The following is a 24,159-nucleotide window of genomic DNA, read 5'->3' on the forward strand; positions in this document are numbered from 1 at the left end:
ACACAGAGAGTCACATCAGCAAATTACACAACATGAATTAGACGAATTTTGGAATAGGAAAACAAAAAATATGGAGTGAATTTTAAAATTTTCCTGGCAAACTGAATTTACAAACAGCTTTTTGGCTTGCAGCCGGTCATCATTTAATACATCCCACAATATTTCAAATGAGCACCTGCTAGTCATCTTCAGGTGAGCCATTGAAGATTGTCAGTCAGGCTGGCAAGTGCCCAGTTGAACTACTGTGGAATGTACTAGACGATGATCAGCTGCAAGCCTGAAACTTGTTTCAACATTAAATATGGAGTTCCATAGGGTTTAGTGCCTGGTACACAACCATTCTTTGCCTTCATAAACAATTTATTGAGGACATTATAGGACTCTCAGACAACTGTGATGTTTGGTGATGACACTCGCATACTGATAAAGGTCTCAAGCACATCCACACCAGATGAAGCCAGGAGAATAATGAAACAGGTTTACTACTGCTTCACCGAGCGAGGTGGCGCCGTGGTTAGCACACTGGACTCGCATTCGGAAGGACGACGGTTCAATCCCACGTCCGGCCATCCTGATTTAGGTTTTCCGTGATTTCCCTATATCACTTCAGGCAAATGCCGGGATGGTTCCTTTGAAAGGGCACGGCCGATTTCCTTGCCCATCCTTCCCTAACCCGGGCTTGTGCTCCGTCTCTAATGACCTCGTTGTCGATGGGACGTTAAACACTAATCTCCTCCTCCTCCTCCTTACTACTGCTTCACAGCAAAGCCCAAACCCTAAGTTTGTGAAGACTAATATTATGTAACTTCAAACAAATTAAAACGACTTACAGGTACCACAAGTGGAAATGAATGGATCCACAATGAGTGAGGCTCACTGTGTGAAGCTCCAATCCATCTAGATTGATAACAATCTGAAGTGGCACTAGCAGTTATGGTTGGTATCTGTATCTTCCGTTGTTTGCTGCACTTGGTAACTGCACAATGAATGGTTTGTAGCAGCCAATCAGAATGCTTGTTCATTATTTCCTATGGTTTGTAAATAGAGTTAGCTATTCGATTAGAAATTAACCATACTGTCATGATTTTTGGCAAAACTGGAAATAAGACCTACAAGTAGGGTATTCTAATGAGGAACATATATCTCAGGCTATACTAGATATCAATCTACTAAAACAATCATATTTGTGTTGAGGTTTGTTGGATTTGCCAACTTGTACACAACCTGTCACATTCTAACCTAATCTAGATCTTCACCACAGGTCAGCCTGCGAGCATATCTAGTTTCCTTCCTGCTCTCTATAACAAAAACAAGTGAAATCAATAACCGTGTTTGACTGAAAGGCATCAATGCCTTCAATGATTGACATTGGCTACTGACAGCTGATTCACAATTCATCATTTTCATTTCCCATCATTCATCATGTGCAGCACATAAAGGAAGGGCCAGGTACAATGTACCTACACTTTACCCAAATATTCTGTGCTTGAGTCACAGTCTGATACACAGTTCCAATCTGCCAGGGAGTGTCAATGTAGTGTTGTATGTACAATAGCTGAATTAACAACGTATGAATATGCACATGCATGGAACAGTCTCAAATTCTATAACAATTATGAAATGTGCTGTAGAAATCTTGGTCAGGAGGACCTCATTGCTGCGATTTTGACAAACAGAAAATTCAAACCTGGACCTCCCGAATTCCTTCCTGACTTTGATTTGTGCTCATTGACTCAGTATTGCTCTGTTTCATTCTGCCAATATTTATTTGAGGAAGTACAGTCATTACATGATGAGGATAAAGAAATAATACAGGATATACAGTGACTACAAAAATTAACCAAATAAGAGAAATGTAAACTTAAGTCATGCAAACAATATTGCTATTGAACCTTAATAGTAGTAATCATGTGTTCAAAGACTACATCAACCATGGTGACTGTATCTCAAAACATAGCTCATGGGCGTATCTCAGGGCAGACAAGAATATAAGCAATCTGGTCAAGGAGTTGGATATCCAACCACATTCCTCCACATCACTTAAGAGAACATTCCATATGTCTTCGCAATATATTGTGTGCCTGCGGTTAACGTATTTGAAGTAAAAATGCTTCTCTGCAAATACAAACTCAGAATTTGAAAAGAAATCAACACTGTCTAATAACAGCACAGCACAAAACCACGGATGAGTATAGAACGTCTGTTTGAAGTACCCGACACTGTTTGATCTTCGGATGAGGAGTACGGGCAAGTTACGTGATGAAAATAAACATACTTAATGAGAGGCATGCGTTTACTCAGTTATGCCTACATTAAACTTACACAGACGGCACGGCAGTGTAATATTACCGAAACAATACAAAAGACCTTTAAAACATACATAACAATATAAGAAAGGATATTTTGCCAGAGGTGAATCAATTTTTTTTACAGACTGTAGAAGCTTCTGCTTCTGTTCACTCATTATTCTTCTAAGATCATTTTGTGTTACTTTTTTCTTCATCGCATTCATAGCAGTTGTCATAGTTCTCGTTTCACGTGCCACCACCCACACTCACTATGCAAAACACAAAACAAACTCACGTATTTACAATTCGTCAGAGATATCAGTAGTAACAGCTGCTCATCTCTGGTTTTCCGAATTAAATTTCCGACAACTTGTAAATACGATTTTTTCTCAACGATTCCCGAAGGAATATCCTTTAAAGCAAAATCGTGTTCTTTTCAATATTTTCATGATTAATGAAAACGTCAATATTTTTTATAAGTTTTGTACAAAATCTTCATTCTTTCTCTTGCGCTACTTAATTTGGTTCAGATGCCTTCGAATAAAAATTTATTAAATGATTTCTACGTGCCAGTCTAACGCTACCATCAGGAGCTGGATTTATCAAAAAGTAATGGGTACAATGTACGAAAGAAATCGAATTTTCTATCATTAGTATTTCTATGTAGTTGACAGAACATCCTTGAGCTAAAATCTTTGTTACTAAATACTTTGAATTCGCATGACTGTGATCTGGAAATTGTGACATTTGTAGGGGGATTTTGTTGTTATTTGGAGAACAGTAGTCGCTCGTCGTTACACCAAAAAAAGAAAAATGAATAGGTTGTTCGGGAAAGGAAAACCTAAAGAGCCCCCACCAAATTTGACTGACTGTATAGCTGGCGTAAGTTATTTACTTTATAAGTTATTGTTGCCGTTATTGTTTATTACGTATTTATTAAAGATGCATCTTTTACCGTAATAAAACATAAAAACGCAAAACTTGTATGACCCCCATGTTTGATGAAACTAACCTGTTTTATTAATCCATGTTAGCAGATGAAAAATATGTTTACATGTACAATTTTTTACCGCTATGTATCCTACATCGATTGTTCTAGGTTGATAGCAGAGCGGAATCAGTTGAAAAGAAAATAGCTCGACTTGATCAGGAACTAGTGAAATACAAAGACCAGATGAAGAAAATGAGAGAAGGGCCAGCAAAAAATTCAGTTAAGCAGAAAGCATTGAGAGTGTTGAAGCAGAAAAAAATGTGAGTACTGTGGGTTGTTGACAGGCCAATTATGATGATTTAGACGGAAACCTGGAAGATACACAAAACTAGTCCCTTATTTATATTTGTTGTGGTTTAATATTAGTTTTATTATTGGTAGGAGCACCTGTGTGAAATGAAGGATGAGATGTACTATTTAGTGATAACTTTGGATCTGGTGGTCCGAGGGTGAAATAATACATAATTCTATGTATAAATGGTGCAGAATGTGGTATTGATGAATGACTATTAGAAAACATTTATGTTTGTACTGTGCAAACTTCTGTGAAGTGCATGGCTGATGGTAGTTCTGATTGTACCATTTTTTTAGGGAGGCTTCCTGTTCCACTTGCATATGTAGTGCACAAACGATGCCTGCTTATACACTCTGCACTTGCTGTAATTAGTGTGATCTTGACTTCTTGAGCCCTATAGCAGTGACACATAGGGGGCTGTAATATATTCTTAGATTCCTCATTTAAAGCTGGTTTGTGAAACTTTGTAAGTAGGATGTCGTGGGTAGTTTGTGTACAAGCATCTGCTTGTTAACTACTGCAGTCACAGGCAATTGAAACCACAAGTTGTGTAGGTACTCATTGGAGATCTATATATCCTCTGATAACGCTTTGGCTATCCATTTTAGATTTTGTATTGAAACAGAAAAGAGTATGTTTAAAGTACCATAAACAAAGACTGAGGCTGTGCTACAGGTCAAACTCTCGCCACAACTTTTAATTCACATTCAGCGGCTTCACCGTCTCTCAACCAAATAGTTCAACTTTGTCTGGCCAAGACCTCTGGCTACACTGCAGATTAATCAGTGGCTAGGCCCAAGATTTATGTGGGACCAGTATTATGCTGTTGCCACCTTCTACTTCGATTTTTGTGTTTACATTAGGGTCATTCCATGCCAAACTGAGCCTGAGGCTTATTTTTTGAAAAAAATGCCAAATTTAACAATGTTATAGTTTTTCGAATCTACAAAAGTTGAATTTTACTGTCCTGGGAAAATTATAAAAATTACATAATTAGCTGAGGAAATACAGCTAAACAAAGTTGGCGATTCTACAGATGAGGATGGAAAACAAAAGGTTTGCTTTTTGTGTTGGCTGCTGTTTAAATTTGGGTTGCAGCGATTGTTGTTGATGTTTTAATTGTTAGATTTCAAGAGCAGAATCTTATCTTTCTGACAAACTTCAGTTTTTAAAGAAAGGTAAGTTATTAAGTATGCAGCTAATGCACAAAAGTTACTATGTATTTAGTGTCCCACCCATGACAAAAAACATGAAAAAGTTTACCTTCTAATTCAGCAATTATAGTAATTCTATATATTTTAGGTTAGAAGTAAGAAAAACAAATAAAAACATCCAATGAACCATAAGGCACCCTCCAAGTTGTAAATGATCATCTATAAATGTTAAAAGAAATTGTGTCCCACCCGTGACAGTTTTTTGGATGTTACTCAAATCTAAACCATTTAACACTTCTTGTTATTGTTAAGTTAAATTGGTTGATATAACAAGTGCTTTGATGGTTTACACTAAATAAAAACTTACTGTTTATTCTGAAAATGGGGAAAACATCATCAGCAGAGCGTATGAGAAAGCTTCGAGAAAAACTGAAGAAAGATACCAGCAAGTACAACGTCCATAAAGAAAAAGAAAGAGAGCGGGATAAAAGAAGAAGGGAAAATATGAAGATGAAGGTATCCTCCAGTGAAAAATCTTTATTGGAATATCAAAAGAAGGAAGCTGAAAGAAAAAGGAAGTACAGACTTAAACTAAAATCCATTTTAATTGAAGATCAGTCTGAGACCTGTATTTCCCAGTTAGGATCATATAAATGTCCTCAGTCCCTTGGCAAAGCTGTTTCTTGGGTAAAGAAGGTGCTTCCTTCAAGCCCCTCAAAAAAATAAGCAGTAATAAAAAAGCTTGTAAGTGAAAGCTTACCTAAAAAGGTAGTAAAGCAGATTTTCCCAGTAGTGAAGAAAACATCTCATAAACTTACAGGTGATAATCTGCTCAAAATACAAAATTTTTTCACAAATGATGAAATCAGCAGGCAGACATCTGGTATAAAGGATGTAAAGTCTGTTGTAGACAATGAAACTGGGAAAAGAGTTAGCTTGCAGAAGCGTCACATGAATATGACAGTTAAGGAAGCATTTTTTTCTTTTTAAGCAAGACAATCCAGTTACTGATATCAAGATTTCAAAATTCTACGAGTTGCGGCCTAAAAATGTTATTCTAACGTCTTAAATGCCTCCCAATGTATGTGTGTGCAGATATCATGCTAACTTCAACTTCATCATTGAAGCCATTCACAAAGAAATAGCTAGTTTCCCTGCTACTCACACTCACCTTATGAATCTTGTTTGCTGTGATGTAGAAAGTGAAATATGCATGACAAGTCAATGCAAGAAATGCATCATGAATTTACACACATTAATAGATGGAAAGTTTGATTTGTGTGACATAGTATCTTGGAGAAAATGGACCGAACATGAGTGTCACCCTAAACAGACTACTACCAGTGGAACACTTTGTGAAGCTCTCTCTGAACTTCAGTCTCAACTAAAAACATTCAAGGAGCACTTCTTTGTCAAAAGGATGCAGTCTGGAGCTTTCAAGACTGTGAAAGCATCAGTTAGTGATGATGAAGTGATATTGCAAATAGATTTTGCAGAAAACTATGTAGCACTGGCACAAGATGAGATACAAAGTGCCCACTGGAGTCATACACAGATTACAGTGCTCACTATTTGTGTTTGGATGAAAACAGGGCTACAGTCATTTGCAATTTTGAGCGATGAACTGTGCCACGACAAGTACTCAGTTTATACATGTTTGAGGAGTATAATAAGTAAGCTGAAACAAGAGCTCCCCAATTTGACCTCGATACGAATTTTTTCTGATGGTTGCACAGGTCAATTTAAGAACAAATTCACCATTTCTAACATCTCCTACATGATGCAAGACTTTGGAGTGTCTGGAGAATGGTTTTTCTTTGCAACATCACACGGGAAAGGTGCAGTGGATGGCATTGGAGCTGTAACAAAAAGGGTTGTTTGGAATAAAGTTAAGCAAAGGAAAGTCATCATCAGCAATGCACAGGAATGTTTAGACTCTGCCAAATCGTCTGTTTCTGGAATAAACTTTCTTCTTCTGACAAAAGATCATATTGATGAAAACAGAGACCTTCTGGATGGCCGCTGGAAAGCTGTTAAAAAAAAAAAAAAAAAAAAAAATATTCACAGCAAGCATTACTTCAACGGTTACAATACCTGTAACCTAGTATGTGGTAGAACTTTCCTAAAATCAGATTTAGAGAAAGTGGAGGTTTTCCCACTTTCACCCAACATATATTCACTAATCTACACAGATTCTGAGATGAGTGATGAGGAATCATATCCTGATGTCCTGTTGACACCCAATTCCCAAGAAGTTACAGGTTCAGAATCAGCTGTGGAACTAATCATATCAGGAACATTTATTTTAGTTGAGTTCTAAACTGCAAGAAAGAAATCCACTACATACAGATATGCTGCAATTGCACAGAGAAGTGTAGAAGACAATGGGGAAATACAGATTATGTGTATGCGATCTGTTGGGGACTCAGCAAAGGTATTTAAAGCTGACGAGGAGGATGTATCCTACATAGAGTTTAAACAAGTTCTTGCTATTCTCCCGAATCCAAATGTCAAACATGTTAGGGACACCTTATATTATGAGTTTCCCAGCAATTTGGACATTTTCGAAAGTGGGTGATAGGTCAAGCGTATTTTTTCAAAGTGGTACATTCTTCAAGTGAAATAATTAAGTACTCAGAACTGTAAACTATATCAAAATTTATATTATTTATAAGCAACAAAAATGTTCTACAAAGTTATTAAAACTTACAGTGCCCTCTAAGTATATGTTACCTGCTGACTCATAGCTAACTGACATAATAAAATCAGTTTAAATAAAAAAAAAAGATTGTACTTCACATGAGTCCCACCCGTGACAATTCCTTGTCCCACCCGTGACAGTCTTTGATTGCAATTATTGTAAGTAAGTATTACTAATCTAATATTTATTGATATTATGTCATGTAGAGAATTGTTTTATTAATGTGAATTCAATATTTTCAAAAGAAAATAAGTGCATAAATCACAGAATTCTTCTAAAATGTTGGTGGTTATTCAATGCTATTTCTATTTGCTGTCCCACCCGTGACAAAGTTTTAAAGATGAATAACAGCTCAATTTGTAAACTTCTGACATTCAGATTTAAAGGGAAGGTAAAACAATTATTTGTAAGGCAACCAGTCAATTTTTACTTTATTTCTATTTATACTTTATGTTATATCAGCATCTGACTGTTGAAAAACGTAGTGCAACTGTCCCACCCGTGACAATGGAATCCCCCATTACACAAGCTACCTTTGTGTGTGCGTTGTGTACCACTGTATTTTTGCCCTCACCCCCTTTTTCAAAATTGTTTCTTTCGTAAGTGATGGAAGGGCAATGGTCAAGAAGCATTTTATTTTCTCCATTCAGGAGAAACTATAAAATTCATTCAGTGGACACCAATTGGAAAAATGATATAACACACTTGTTAACACTTCCTTAAGCATTGTACAGAAAGATCTGCACTATTCAGAAAGGTTCATTGTCAACAAACATCCAGCAGAACAGGAAAAAATTTAATTTATTAAACCACAACTATTCATATCCAAGAGGAAAGGTTTCCTTGTAGCAGACACCTCTATAAGTTACTATACAAGAGTTTCCTGTAGTAGTTGAGACATTTTTTTGTGTGTGATGTGTTGTATATTCAAATACTCTTTTTTTCATTTTTTGTTAATTCTTTGATTATAAGTTTCCTAATCGGCATAGCTGCGAACTATGTTTCGACGCATTCCATGACCAAGTACCATGGCCCCTCAGAATGTATATAACATAAATAAAATTCAATTATTATGATTTCAATTTTACAATAATTCTGTATTATTTATGTGGAAGTATTAAGTTGCTAGAGGCTTACAAGGATCTGAAATGTCTTATTGTAACAGTATGCCTCAGTGCGATGCATAATGCCAGTTGTAGTGTGTCTCACTAGGACTGGCTGAGCTTTGTGATGAAATCACTGACCAAATTGACCCATGGAAATTGTGCAGCTCTTGGACTTTTTTTCTCTCTGTCTTTATTAGTGCTACATACTAAAGAGCCCAGAATAGGGAGATATATGAATTGTAAAGTGTAACTGTGTGACTGCACTGCAAGGAAATGTGCAATTAATTCACATGTCTACATATGTGCATGGGAGGTGTTTTATATTGTTATTGCTTCACTCAAGGTATTTTGTGTCCACACATCACTTCAACTTGTACATAAGATTCTTAGAATAGCATTATTATATGACAGTCGTGTAATTTTAGATGGTATACATCTTCATATGTGTTCTTTATACGAGATATACATCCATTGCTCTAAATGGACATATGCGAAGACATTGGTAATCTATCTGGTGGATAACCTTGTAGGTATAACATGTGAATCTGAACCTTAGCCTTCAGTAAAACTGATAAAGCTTTACTGGAATATGAACTGTGATGTACATAACTTAGTAATATTGCTTTACTTAACAAACAAGAAAGAAGTGCTGGAATGAAACACACCTCTCTCTCACTCTCTGTCTCACTAAATTACACTTAATTGTGTCAGCAGCTTTTGCGTTGCGTGTTGATATTGGCAATTTCTTGACGCTCAATATAATCACTTGGGTGATAGTATAAGGTACCAAGTGAGAATCGGTGAATCTAATGACTTCTCTCACCAGAAGATATGAATTGGTTACATTTATTTTTGATATGGAGAGTTGCAAAATAATTTTAGTGATTTGCTAATTATGAATTTTAATGTTATTTACTTATTTTAATATCAACTATTTGTGTGTCTTACCTCCAATAGTGCTTATAATTCAGATGATGTGGTTAAATTCGAACCTAATAGAACAAAATACCAGGTAACTTTATTTACAAACCATAATATGTCATGAACAAGACTCTCATTGGCCACCTACATTTAACTCGTGATTCGTCTCATTGACTTCCCATTATACGTTGCGCCGACCAGTACCAACAGCCCCCCAGGGGGTCCACTGCTGTTCGTGGGCCCCCAAGCTGTTGCAGCCTTTATTCTTTTTCGAGCTGCTTTACCTTCCTACTCCTTCCCTGTCCTCCTTCCTTTCCCTTTACGCTTTCCTTTCCTCTTCTTTGTGTTCTTCTTTGTCAGCCCGGCTATACTCGTAACTTTACTTAGTCTTGCGGTTTTCGTTGGGTGCTTTTCCTCCTCCTCTTTGGCTTTTCTTTTTTGGTCCCCCTCAGGGGTTTGACATCCATCTCTAATTTTGAAATCTGAAGTGTGAGCCAGATGGGGAAGAACTCCCTCTCTAATGTCTTTGGCGTGGATTCCTCTTCTTGCCCCCCCTCCCTTCCTCCTCCTCCTCCTCCTCCTCCTCCTCCTCCTCCTGCTCCTACCCCCTTCCCCTCACTCCCCGCCATAGCCCTTTCACACCGTTAGGTCATCAGCTTGGTAGCCATTCTGTGTGATGGAACTGTTATTTACCCATTTGATTGAGCCCATTGATACCACAGGGATCACACTGCTGGCACCTGTGCTGGGAAGCCTTGTGCAAGCCTAAGAGTGGTTGCCCAACTTTCCAGGGCATCAGAACTCCCAGCAACAACTGTCCTGCCAGGTGGCCGTTAGTGTGACTGGGTGGTGCTCACAGGGCGAGCGCCTGTTCAGAATGGGCGGTACCAGGGTGAATGTTTGGCATATGAAACGTGTTAGACTCTCCGATCACTCTTCTCGGGCCGTCTCTCTTCCTTTTCTGTGTCAGTTCCTCTTTCTGCATTCCCGGCCTTACCCTCCTCGGCTACCCCCTGGAAGGAGGGCCAGACCCGCCGGCTTGAGGCGAAACTCTTTTCATGGATCCTGGCCTGTACCAGGACTGACTGGAAGACTTTGCCTGCCACCAAACCCGATTTCTTTGTGGGACATATTTAGGACAAGTTTGGTTAAGTTGAGTTGCTAAACAAGATGGGATATGGCTCTCTCCTTATAAAAACAACTTCTGCCAATCAGCCAGCCAGCCCCCCCGCCCCCCCCCCCCTTCCCCTGTGCATGCGACCGTTTAGGAGACATCCCCTTGACTGTTGTTCATCACAAGTCACTCAATATGACACAGGGTGTAATTTTCCGTAGGGCCCTTCTCCTCCAGTCCAATAATGAACTTAGGGCTAATTTAGAACGGCGTGGCGTTCATTTCATGTGACGTGTCCAGAAAGGCCCTAAAGACAGTCATGTAGACACTGGCACATTCATCCTGGCATTTGACGGGAGGATACCCTGCCCGAGGTCACATGTTCTTGTGCTGTGATGCCACTCCCATCTGTGGTGACTGGCCATCTGTTTCATGTGGGGAAGCCTTACTCCCCATCGCCTAACTGTGTTAACTGCTCTGGTCTCCATTCTCCCCACTCATTGGACTGTCCAGTGTACATGATGGTAAAAAGAATTCAGGAAATAAAGGTCCTTGACCATCTCAGCTTCTTTGAGGGCCGGAAGAAGTTTGACAGACTTCACTCTGTAAATCTCTCCTCTACCTGTGCCTCAGTTACGTCTTCCCCTCCTCACCCCTCCCCCTTTCCCCCATCCTATCCCCTTCCCTTTCCTCACCCTCGGCAGCTCCCATCCCTTCCCCTCCAGGAATCACTCCTCTTCCTCCCCATTACCCAGGGAAGACATCCTCTTCTGTGGCTAGTGCTAGGGATGGGACTACTCCTCGGAACATTCTTCCCTCGCGTTCTCAGGATAGGATGCTTGCATGCTCAGGTCAGATAAGAGACCTGTGCTCAGAGGACCCCAAAGCCACTCGCTCACTGTCTGATCCGGACAGCACTGTTACCTATTTTCTTACTGATAACACCTCCTCCCTCTCTCAGAGGGAGAAGAAGAAGTAGCAGCGCAAGTCAAAAGACGAGGCTTCCTGGGAGGCTTCGCTCCCTCCTCCTTGTCCTGAATCAGATCCAGTTTTTATGGATGTCATCCATCCTCATTGGGGACGACCATCGACCAAGTGACATGACCTCCCCTTGGCTTCTTTGTCTTACCTGGACTCTCACCACACGATAATCCAGTGGAATTGCAATGGATGTTATCGTCACCTTCTGGAAATACTGCACCTTGTTTTCTCCTACTCTTCATTCTGTCTTGCTCTTAGAGAAATGCACTTTCATTATGACCACTCCCAACATTTTGTGATTATTGGACATTGTCGGAACTGTGCCAGCCTTGTGATAGTCTGGTAGGGTCTACATTTTGGTTCACGTTGGTGTCATTAGTGACTGGATTCCCTTCACACCAACCTAGAAGCAATAGAGGTTAGAGTGCAGACAACTCTGACAATCATCATTTACAATGTCTACCTCTCTCCAGGTAGGCCACTTCCTTAAGTTGAACTGTGTACCTTAATACAGCAACTCTCGCCCCTGTACCTCCTCCTTTGGGACTTCAGTGCACACTACCCCTGTGGGGGAGTGCCACTTCAGTGGGTAGCAGTCTTCTACTGGCCAACTTATTACAGACTCTCTTCAATGATGGTTCCCCTGATCACTTCAGTGCCACTTTGGCACCGTTACTGTTATTGATGTCACACTCTCTTCCCCTGCTCTTGTGGCTTCCCTGCATTGATCACCCCAGGATGATATCATCATGTGACAGTGACCACTTCTGGTGATTCTATCATCTGCTGCCAGGCAGACAGGCCCCTCACGTTGGGCATTCCGCAGGTCCAGTTGGCCTTTATATACGTTTGCTGTGCACTTAGACACCCCTCTCTTGAACTGCGTTGATGGGGTCATGCAGTGCATCTCTGCCCCTATTCTTCATGCTGCTGGCACCACTTTCCCCCTATCCACAGGTCCCCCTCATAATTGGCCACTACCATGGTGGACCAAGAACGTCGCTGCCCAGGACTACTTAGAGGTGCTGCACCGAACAACCTCCTCTCTTGTAAGTGTCTCCGAGCTAAGGCTCGTTACCTTACGAAGCGGAGTAAAAAGGAATGCTGGGAGCGATTTGTTTCCTCCCTGTGGGTGTATGCCTCCTCAACACAGGTTTGGTCCCTGCTCCATAGCCTTCTGTGCCACCTACGACAGTCAACTATCCAGGGCCATATCTCCATGGTACTCTGTCTACTGATCTGTTGGTCCTCGCAGAACATCTCGCGACACACATTGCGACATCGTTGGTATCCTCTTTCTATCCTGCTACCTTTCTCTGGCAGAAACACAGAGTTAAACAGAGCCCCCTCTGTTTCAACCCTCAAAAATCTGAACACTATAATGAACCCTTCACTAAATGGGAATTTTTGCGGGTTCTTACCTCTTCATGTGACTCAACCCCAGGCCCAGATTCCATCCACAACTAGATGATCCAACACTTGGATGTTACATGGAGTCAGTATCTACTCAGGGTCTTCAACCGCATTTGGCTCACGGGTGCGTTCCCCCTCTCAACAGCGAGACAGTATAGTTATCCCATCCTTAAGCCTGGGAAGAACCGAGCGTCTCTAAACAGCTGCAGCCTAATTACCCTGATGAACTTCTTGAGAGCATGGTTAGCTTCCGATTATGTTAGATACTCAAATATTGGGGCCTTTTGTACCTGTATTAGTGTGGCTTCAGTGAAGGATGATCTCCATCCGACCATTTACTCAGATTGGAAAGTGCAATCCGACAGGCTTTTAGTAACCTCCGTCACCTTGTCACGGTCTTCTTTGACCTACATAAGGCATACGACACGACTTGGTGCTAACGTGTTTTAGTTACCCTCCATGACTGTGGCTTTCGCAATCCCCTTTCAATTTTTATTCATGAGTTTTTATTCCACCAGCTCTTTCAGGCTCAAGTTGTACTTCACTCAGCACCCCTCGGATTCAGGAGAACAGTATCCTATTAGGTTCTGTATTAAGCATCATGCTCTTCCTCGCAGCCATCAATGGGCTCGTAACCTCTGTTGTGCCCCTGGTTACCCCGACATTGTATGTCGATGAATTTGCATCTGGTGCAGATCCCACTCGGTAGCGTCTGCTGAGTGCCGGCGCCAAGGCGTGGTCCAATGGACCCACGTGTGGGCTGTCTCCCACGACTTCCAGTTTTCTCCCTTGATGCATTTTTTGTTGTCAACCCATAGTACACCCCGATCCAGAACTTTATTTAGGCAACCAGCTCCCACAAATTGTAGCACAGTCACATTTCTTGGGTCATATTTTTGATAATAAGCTGACATGGCTGCCCCATGTTTGCCACCTGAAGACTACATGCATGCAGAAGCTTAATGCCCTCCACTTCCTGGCCCACACATCTTGGGGTGCAGACTGTGCCACTCTTCTCAATCTTCACTGTGCTCTGGCTTGTCCAGATTGAATTATGGAAGTCAGGTTTATGGCTTAGTGGCTCCTTCCACTTTGAAAATACTTGATCCTGTTCGCACTAGTCCTGCTGACGGTCTCCTCAAAGATGTGGAGATTCCCCTCTACAAATACGATGCAGCCAACTCCTGGTTTCTTGCGCAATTGCCATTTTCAGATTGCCTGATCATCCTGTGTACCCTATCCTCTTTGCAAGTGAGGGGCATCTCCCTCCTAATCACTCCCCATGGGTGGGATTGCCGGTTGGTATGTGTCTTACTTCCGTTTGTAAGAATCTCTATCTCCACTCACTGGAATGCACCCTGTGTATTTCCTCTCATACCCCCTCCCCTTGGATAGGTCCTAGACCATGGATTAGGACCGACCTATTCTAGGGTCCTAAGGTCTGTCATCCCTATGGTCTTCCGGCATCTTGCACATTCCATCCTTGCAGAGTTCCAGGATGCTACTATCTTCTACACTGGCGGTTCTAAGATGATTCATAAAGCAGGATATACGAGGGCGGTTCAGAAAGTAACCTCCGATTGGTCACAGTGCGGGTTGTGGGGGGAGTAGCGGCGCCATCCGTGCGTTCACGCACTCAACAGGTCAGTCGGCATCAAGCCGTGGTCGAGTGAACGTCGTACCTGCGCTAGTTTAGTTTTTGTGGCAGTTTGAAATGTGTGCTGCAATAGAAAACCCCGCCAAATGTGAAGTGCGTGCTGTCATAAGGTTTTTTACAGCCAAAGGATATTCTGCAGCAGCTATTCATCGTGAGGTTTGTGCCGTCTACGGACCAAGAGTTATGAGTGAAGGAGTTGTCCGTGAATGGGTACGTTTATTTAAAAGTGGACGAGAAAACGTTCATGATGAAGAGAGGAGTGGTAGACCATCATTGGTGACTGACGAACTCGTTCAGACAGTTGATGCAAAAGTTCGTGAAAATCAACGTTTCTCAATGTCGGAGTTGTCTACTGGTTTTCCACAGATTTCTAAGACTCTCTTGTACGAGATAGTGACAGCAAGATTGGGTTACCGTAAGTTCTGTGCACGATGGGTGCCCAAAATTCTTACCGACCACCACAAAACTCAAAGAATGGCCTCTGCATTAGACTTTCTGTCACGTTATGAGGACGAAGGAGAACCATTGTTAAACAGAACCGTGACCGGTGACGAAACCTGGATTAAGTACGTGAACCCTGAGACAAAAGAACAATCAAAGATGTGGGCACATTCAAATTCGCCTACCAAACGAAGAAAAGCCTCGCAAGATTTTTCTGCCAGAAAACTGATGGCAGCGGTGTTTTGGGATGCCAAAGGGGTGTTGTTGGTTGAATTCATGGAACGTGGTACGACCATTAATCAAGACGTGTACTGTGAAACAATAAAAAAGTGACGACGGGCTATACAGAACAAACGCCGTGGTATGCTGACTTACGGTATCGTTTTTTTTGCACGATAACGCCCGTCCTCACTCTGCTCGCAGAACAACGGCCCTTCTTGAGTCCTTCAAGTGGGACGTTATCAACCATCCACCTTACAGCCCAGACCTGGCGCCAAGTGATTGTCACCTCTTCATGCATTTGAAGAAATGGCTCGGGTCACAGCGGTTTGATGACGACGAAGAGCTCAAAGATGCGGTCACAGGCTGGCTCCAGGCACAAGCGGGTGATTTTTATGCAGAAGGAATTTCAAAGCTTGTGAAGAGATACGATAAGTGCCTCAATCGCTATGGAGACTATGTAGAAAAATAGTGCAAAGATGTAGTTGTAAGATGTATATATTAAAATATTTTTATTTAACTTGGTGTATTTTTTTAAATCAATCGGAGGTTACTTTCTGAACGGCCATCGTACTTTCACGTATCTTACTGGCTTAAAACACCGTTTATTGCTGGGATCAGGCAGTGTGTTCACAGCAGAGCTACTAGCCATTACCAATGCCCTCCATTTTGTTACTCAGACCGCCTGTCATGGTGTTTTAATATGTATCAACTCAATGAGCAGCCTGCAGGCAATCGACAAATGCTACTCTCGTCATTCTTTGGTCTTTGCTATCCGTGACCTTTCCTCCCTTGGCAATGCTGCCTGCTCAGTTGTCTTTCTCTGGGTCCCAAGTCATGTGGGTATCCCAGGGAATGAACTGGCTGACTGTTTGGCTAGAGAAGCAGATATTTACCTCCCATTCCTTTCATGACTCCAGCTGCGGTTATGCGGATCTGTGTCACATCCCTTTTTGCACAAAAGTGGAATGACATCTGGTGTGCTGCTTTCAGTAACAAACTTCACACAATCAAGACGACTACTGCAGTTTAGAGCTTTTCCTTGCTTCTTGAAACCAGTCCACTGTTTTAAGCCGTCTACGTGTTGGTTATACCAGGCTCACCCATCGTTTCTTTCTGTGTAACGAACCACCCCCACAATGTGGTTGTGGAGCCAGACTGATGGTATCCCACATATTGGAGGAATGTCTCATTCTTTTGGCCCCTTGTGCTAAGTATAATCTTCCAGATTCCTTAGTTTTCATATTAGCAGATGATTGATGGATGGTTTTTATTTTCAGTTATAAGGTTTTGCTTTACTCTTGGAGCAGGGGCAGGGTGGTTATGGTTGGGGCCTCTCTTCATGTTTTATCGGTCTGGGACATCGTGACCAATCCCCCATGGAAAACACTCCTCTTCTTTCTCCAGTTTTTGGTTTGGTTTAACCTTTTATGCCTTTTATTATGTATGTTTTAACTTCCTTGTTGTATAATTTGACTCCTCTGACTGGGTCTGTCCACTTGTAACGGACCCTCTCTCTTCGGTGAGTAACTTTGGAATCGTGGGACAGGTCTCCTTGCCATTTGGTCCCATAAACCCTCTCAATTAATCAGTCAGTACCAACAGCAACATGCAACAGAAAAGCTGACACTGTAAGTACACTTTAACTTCCTACCTAATTCTCAGCCTACTTCGTCGTGACTCAACTCAATTTTTAGAACAGTGCGCAAGAGTATATCTCCATTTGGGATTACTGGAGACTGGAATACCACCTGTCTTCTTTGACCAATGACATCATCGCCCTGCCAGAAACCCCTATTTCGAGCGTATCAAACATGTGGACCAAAACATTGTTCATCTCTGTATCCGATTCCCGTTCCAGCTACTGCCGGGTCTGGGTGCTGACGAGTCCTCTCCATTTGGCTCGGTCCTCCCACCACTTTTCTTCCTCCACTTGCTGCCAGGTCACACATCTCCTTTCCACAGATATTCTCACTCCCATTTTCAACCGTGTTCTTGGGCGCCCTCTAGGTCTTTTCCCATCCATCTTTAGTTCTTCCATAATTTTGGGGAGTCTCTGCCCATGCATCCTCTTAACATGCCCATACCATCTTATCTACTTTTTTCAATTTCTTCTCTCATACTTTTTTGTTTAAGGTCCTTTCTAATCTCTACATTCCTTACTGTGTCCATTCTTGTTTTTCCCTTAACTGCTCTGAGAAATTTCATTTCCTCTGCTTGCAGTCTGCTCCAGTCCCTTTCTGTCATTGTCCATGTTTCTCCACCATAGATGACGTTAGGGAAGTAATAATTCTTATACACAAGGAGTTTTGCTTTTTCTGAAACTTCCTTATTCCAAATCAGGTGTTTTATTGTTTGGTAGAAATTGCCTCCCTTCTGTAACCTCCTATTAATTTTGTTAGTTATTCTTCCATCCCTAGATATTTCACTCCCTAAATAAGTGAAACTTTCTAGCACTTTGAGGGGTTCTCCATTCAAGCTAATATTTCCGTTGATCCCTTTCTCTCTTCCAAATACCATTACTTCACTCTTATCTTTATTTATTTTTAATCCATACCTTTACATTATTTCCTTCCACGCGTAAAGTTGTAACTGTACATCTACCTCTTTATCACCCCATATTACCATATCATCTGCAAAAATCATCTTTCTGTCTTTTTCTTTTACTGTATCTTTAATTGCCCTATTCATTCCCTCCCTCACAACATTACAAAATGCAGGAGATAGAATACTTCCTTGCTTAAGTCCTTATCTTATTTCGAAGTATTCAGAGTTCCCCTATGGTGTTCTAATTCTTCAATTGTGTCCTCTGTGCATTGTCTTTATTACATTAATGTATCCATCTTCTATATCAATCTTCTTCATTTCTTCCAGAGTCTTTCCCTGTTAACTGAGTCATATGCCTTTTCTATGTCTGTAAAAACCATTATCACTCTTTTGTTATACTCTCAACTTTTTCCACAGTTGACAGATAGAAAATATCAGGTCGATCGTCCTTCCTTCTTTCCTAAACCCATGCTGTTCTTCACTCATCTCCTTTTCTGTCTTTTCACTTATTCGATTTAGTAAAATTCTTTCAAAAATCTTGGCTGTATGACTCATAAGGGTTATTCCTCTGTAGTTTTTACAAAGTCTTTTGTTGCCCTTTTTGAAGATGGGAACAATGTCTCCCCTCCTCCAGTCGTCAGGTATTGTACTGTTTCTCCATACACTTGATAGTTCCCTATGCAGCCACTGCATTCCTACTGGACCTGCTGCTCGTATCATGTCCACAGATACTTCATCAGGTCCTGTGGCTTTCCACTCATCCATCTTCTTCACAGCTATTTCCATTTCTTCCAGTGTAATTTGTCCTAATTCTGCTTCCCAACTTCTCTCAATTTCTCCATTATTTGTTGTTTCCTCGTGTACCTGCTCCTTAGCGTTTAACAGTTTCTTAAAATGTTCTTTCCAGAGATCTTTTATATTCCCTGGATCTTCAATCACAGTACCGCCCTCTCTTTCCATCTTCACTGGTACTTCAGAAGCCTTCCTTTTATTTTTCATCATTTTATAGAACATTTTCTTATTGCTCTTCACATCTTCTTCCAAGTTTTTTGTAAACTCTCCCCATGCCTTTTTCTTTGCTGTATCAAACGTGTCGACCAAAACATTGTTCATAACACCTCTAAAGACACAAATTCCATGCAAATCCATACACTAACTGAACACAATGGTGATAGCAGGACAGTCATGTGAAAAGGGGGTTTTGGGTGGGGACTAACTAAAAGTTCAATAATGAGAACGACGACGACAACAACAACAAGGTTCAAGATGCAACACTCTGGAACACTGAAACTGCCAAAAAAAAACCTGACAAGACCTTAAAAAAAAAATGTTCACAGTATTGCAACCTCCAGTTAGTCTATATAGCTCAACCCTAGACCAGGATACGAATAATCCCCGCCCCACTAAACACACACACACACACACACACACACACACACACACACACACACACACAGCAAAAGCCAGTATCTCAATCTCAAATTCACCTATATAGGTCAACCGTAGAGTAAAAGTTCACTTGTGGTATTGGTGGCTTTTCTGTTACATATTGCTGTTGGTAGCTGTGTGCACTGTGAAAGACGGGAAGGGAACATGATGAATGGTGTGTCAGATAGGGCAAAGGAAAATAGTTTTTGATAAACATCATAAATGGATCAATGTTTTTAATTAAAATTTGAGAGCAGTTAGGTGGATCAGTGTTTACAATTAAATCTTGGGAGAAGATAGGTTGATGAATGTTCATTAATAATAGAGTCACAAGTTTTATATATTAACATAACATTGATCCTCTTACTCAGTGGCTACGTTATGCAGGCACCTAAGAGTACAGTTTAAATTTTACGATTTATCCTGTTTTACGTAACAACATTCTTCACAGTATGTTCCATTGTGCCACCACATAATTTCGTACACCCCACGTCATGACGACTGTTGCAGACTACAACTCTGTCATGTAGCTGAAAGTGTGCTAATGTTACACTTGTGCCTAGTCTTGTGTAATGCTCTGTCTCTAATATTCGAAAATGCTGAGCATATGTAGTTGTCTAGTTACAGTTCTCTAACAAAACTAAACAACTTTGATAAAGACTACATCGTATGGGCAGTCTGTGAATTTTATGACAATGCCGAGTACCCAACATCAGAAAAATTGAGAAAAAAGTTAGTTGCAAAAATAATTTTTTTAGATCTGTTAGGTCAGTGAGAGACATATTAAATGATAGGATTGAAATACAAATATCGAAATGGCGGTAGACAATTTTTACTTAATCACGACAACATAGCAACCTCGTGAATAAAATTTTTGGGGACAATAAATTCACTGTGTAGTTCAAGTGACATGCAGTTTATATTCTATTTGTGTGAAACTTGGGTTACTCACAACCGTACATCATGCAGAATTCGAGCCAAAGTGGGGGCCTTAAGGCACCTGTTGGGAAAGAGATCCTCTGATTGTTGTACGTGAGGGGTGAGGAAAGACTGGTTTTCTTAAAGAAAATAAATTAATTTACAGGTGTAGGATACATTGTGAAATACGGATATTTTTGGCTCATCTTCACGCGTGATAAGCAGTTCTGATAGGTGTTCTGCACATGTATTACTGTACTTACCATGAAAATTTTACGAGGTGCATTCGAGTTCTAAGGCTTCCGATTTTTTTTCTAATTAGCTACTCACCCGAAATCGAAATCGATGAAACTGGCGTTACTTCTCGACGTAATCGCCCTGCAGACGTACACATTTTTCACAACGCTGACGCCATGATTCCATGGCAGCGGCGAAGGCTTCTTTTGGAGTCTGTTTTGACCACTGGAAAATCGCTGAGGCAATAGCAGCTGACTGGCACTTTGTTTCTGGATTGAAAAATGACATCCACATCTCATCCATTGTCACAACTGACGAAAAGAAAGTCCCATTCATGCTGTCGTTGCGCGTCAACATTGCTTGGCAACATGGCACACGGGCAGCCGTGTGGTCGTCCGTCAGCATTCGTGGCACCCACATGGATGACACTTTTCGCGTTTTCAGGTCGTCATGCAGGATTGTGTGCACTGAACCCACAGAAATGCCAACTCGTGAGGCGATCTGTTCAACAGTAATTCGGTGATCCCCCAAAACAATTCTCTCCACTTTCTCGATCATGTCGTCAGACCGGCTTGTGTGAGCCCGAGGTTGTTTCAGTTTGTTGTCACATGATGTTCTGCCTTCATTAAACTGTCGCACCCACGAACGCACTTTCGACACATCCATAACTCCATCACCACATGTCTCCTTCAACTGTCGATGAATTTCAATTGGTTTCACACCACGCAAATTCAGAAAATGAATGATTGCACGCTGTTCAAGTAAGGAAAACGTCGCCATTTTAAGTATTTAAAACAGTTCTCATTCTCGTCGCTGGCGGTAAAATTCCATCTGCCATACGGTGCTGCCATCTCTGGGACGTATTGACAATGAACGCAGCCTCATTTTAAAACAATGCGCATGTTTCTATCTCTTTCCAGTCCGGAGAAAAAAAATCGGAGGCCTTAGAACTTGAATGCGCCTCGTAGACAAAAAGGGTCCGTTTTCCATTAAGTTCCAGTGCAGTAATGTGTGTGACTTTTGTGCCAAGTCTACATTACTTTTACAGTGTGTCTATATTCTCTTGTTCCAAGCACTCGTGGGGTAAGGAGAGTGCACATTCTGTGTCGTAGTTGATAGCGGGGCTTGGTAATTTCCATCATTCTCAAACAGTGCTGTCACCAAATGTGTTAAAACTACAGTGCCTCCGAGTCTAGAAAAGACAGGCAGAAAGAATATCTCTTTCAATACTCAATATTTGATATTGATTAATTGATATATTGTTAATTTAGATATCGGCATATATATCAATATATTGTGAAAAAATTTTGATATTTTTTGCCCATCATTGCTCTCCTGTGCCAGCCTCTTAATGTCAGAGCAGCAGATGCACCCAACATCCTCAGTTATTAGTTGGATAATTCCAGTATCAGTTTCCCCCTACCATTTTTACCCTCGACACCCCCAAAAAATACCGTGGAACTTATTTATTAGTGTATTAACATGTCCTATCATCCTGCCCCTACTTCTTGTCAGTGTTTTCTACACATTCATCTTATCTTTGATTATTCTGAGAATCTCCTAGTTCCTTGTCAGTCTATCTAGTTTTCAACATCCTAAGCATTATGCCTCAAACACTTTGATTCTCTTCTTTTTCCATTTTTTCACAGTCCATAATCTACTTTCATAAGAGGGAAACACAGGTGTGCATGTAATTTTTACCACACACTGACATTTTAAAAATCGCTTTGAGGACTCATTTTTCAGGTACGAACAGCAAGTGGACAACTTGAGACAGCAGGCGTTCAACATGGAACAGGCCAATTATGCAAATCAGACATTGAAAGACACTCACGCCACTGTGGCAGCCATGAAGGCCGGTGCAAAACAAATGCAGAAGGAGTTCAAGAAGCTCAACATTGATGAAATTGAGGTACATTTTCCCAGTGTTTTCTCTGTACAGGCAGGCAGAAGGCAAGAGAGTTATAGATGTGGAAGAGGTTTGCTGCTCCTGAAATTTTATGAAATAATTATAACTCGTGTATATTAAAACTAAACTTTTTGATTAGTCTCCTAGTTCTGAAAAATGCTGACAGGTCTCTGTCATACCAGTGACTTCATTTGAAGTGGTACGAACTGCTGTGGGATCAGCTCATGTAACTCCCAGCCATTGTCAGCTTTCGGAACCTTCTCACTGCTACTTTTCACTCGAGCATCTCGCCAGTAGGCTCCACAAGGTTAAGTGCACCCCGCACCAGTTACCCTAACAAGTGAAGTCCCATGCGGATTTGAAAATTGAACTTGGTCAGCGTGAATAAGGTGAGAGTTAGTCATTTTGTAGGTTTAGTCCTTGTGGTGTGTGAACATTTTAGCCCTTCTATCCAAATTCATTAGTTTTAATAATTATGAGGATGCTGATAACCTTGCCATGAGTGCTCTCAAGACTCTAGACAGACACACACACACACACACACACACACACACACACACACACACACACACACACACAACTTGGTAGGAGTCCTATGCAGGGAAAATTTTGTGATGAGCCTGATGTGATTTGAGCGCACAACCTCATAATCTGCGGTCATATGCTCTATCATTGTGCCATACAGTCGACCAGAAATAAATACAAGTAATGTTGATTATGTAGTAGGTAGAATGTTTTGTGAAGTGTTTTGGTAAGTTAATCAAAGAACTCAGTTCATCTGCTTTGCTCCATAAAGTTTACCTCACAGTTGTAACCTCTTGTCAGTAATGCACAATTTGTGCAGTTTCTGGTATTGTAAGAGATTTCCTTCTAAAGAATTGGTACTGTTGTCAAAACAGTTATTGTTAATAAATAAGTCATTGGGATATTAATAACAATAGGTGTTCGTGTCTTATGATGTGGTAATGTAGGTATACCTTCCAGAATGAATTTTCACTCTGCAGCAGAATGTGCTGATTTGAAAATTCTTGGAAATTTAAAATTGTTTGCTGGAGTGGGACTCAGATGTGAGACCTTTGCCTTTTGCAGGCAAATGGTCTACGGTCTGTGAGCTATCGGAATACATCTGACGATCTGCCCTCACAGCTTCACTTCATTCTTCTAGGACTACTAGTCCCATATGGTATGGAGGAGAACTGCTGTGAAGTTTGGAAGTTAGGAGAGTAGTCACTGGCTGCAGTGTGTAGGCAGATCGTGGGAAGTGGTTGTGTAGCTCAGTGGTGACAGTACTTACCCATGAAAGTCAGAGGTCCCAGTTTAGAGTCCTGGTCATGCACATAGTTTTAATTTGCCAGGAAGTTTCAAGTCTGGTATACCTTGATTTGTTGCATGTTTCCTCAAGGTTCTCCTTATTGAAAGGATTTATAGAACATGGAGGAATGAGTTAAGTCGCGCCTTTTACATACCTACATATTTGGGACTCTTGGAATTCTTATGTATAAGAGACAGTCAAGTGAAAACTGAACACCCACTGGAATGCAACCTTGGTATGGTTCCATTCAAAAGTAATCACCACACACATTAAGACATTTATCCCACTGGGAGACAAGATGAGCAGTTCCTGTTTTGTAGAACGCAGTTGGCTGATAACGTGTTCACAACCTCATCCACTCTCGCACTTCCTCATCCAACTGAGACAGACATCCACACATGGTTTTCTCCAGTTCGCAAAAGATATGAAAATCACACTGTGAAAGATCTGGTCTATACAGAGGATGTTGCATTGTTTCCTAGCCACATTGCTTGAAGTGCAACAGGATGATTCCTGGCCATTTTGAA

The 24,159-nt window shown here is 41.1% G+C and overlaps 2 protein-coding genes across 2 annotated transcripts in view; one reads left to right on the forward strand and one right to left on the reverse strand.

Annotated features, from left to right (window-relative positions):
• The window catches only part of LOC124552436 (zinc finger protein 830), a 50,402-nt gene extending 47,816 nt beyond the window's left edge, over window positions 1-2,586 (reverse strand). Inside the window, exon 1 of the mRNA XM_047126709.1 lies at window positions 2,403-2,586. Coding sequence (XP_046982665.1) covers window positions 2,403-2,524 — 122 coding nt within the window. The 5' untranslated portion in view covers window positions 2,525-2,586. The remainder of the gene's footprint in view (window positions 1-2,402) is intronic.
• Window positions 2,587-2,982: 396 nt separating this feature from the next.
• The window catches only part of LOC124552437 (charged multivesicular body protein 5), a 43,697-nt gene continuing 22,520 nt past the window's right edge, over window positions 2,983-24,159 (forward strand). The window contains exons 1-3 of the mRNA XM_047126710.1: window positions 2,983-3,170; window positions 3,388-3,539; window positions 22,158-22,323. Of these exons, the coding sequence (XP_046982666.1) occupies window positions 3,102-3,170; window positions 3,388-3,539; window positions 22,158-22,323 (387 nt within the window). The 5' untranslated portion in view covers window positions 2,983-3,101. The remainder of the gene's footprint in view (window positions 3,171-3,387; window positions 3,540-22,157; window positions 22,324-24,159) is intronic.

Source organism: Schistocerca americana, chromosome 10 (genome assembly GCF_021461395.2).
Source record: "Schistocerca americana isolate TAMUIC-IGC-003095 chromosome 10, iqSchAmer2.1, whole genome shotgun sequence".
Lineage (NCBI taxonomy): Eukaryota > Metazoa > Arthropoda > Insecta > Orthoptera > Acrididae > Schistocerca > Schistocerca americana.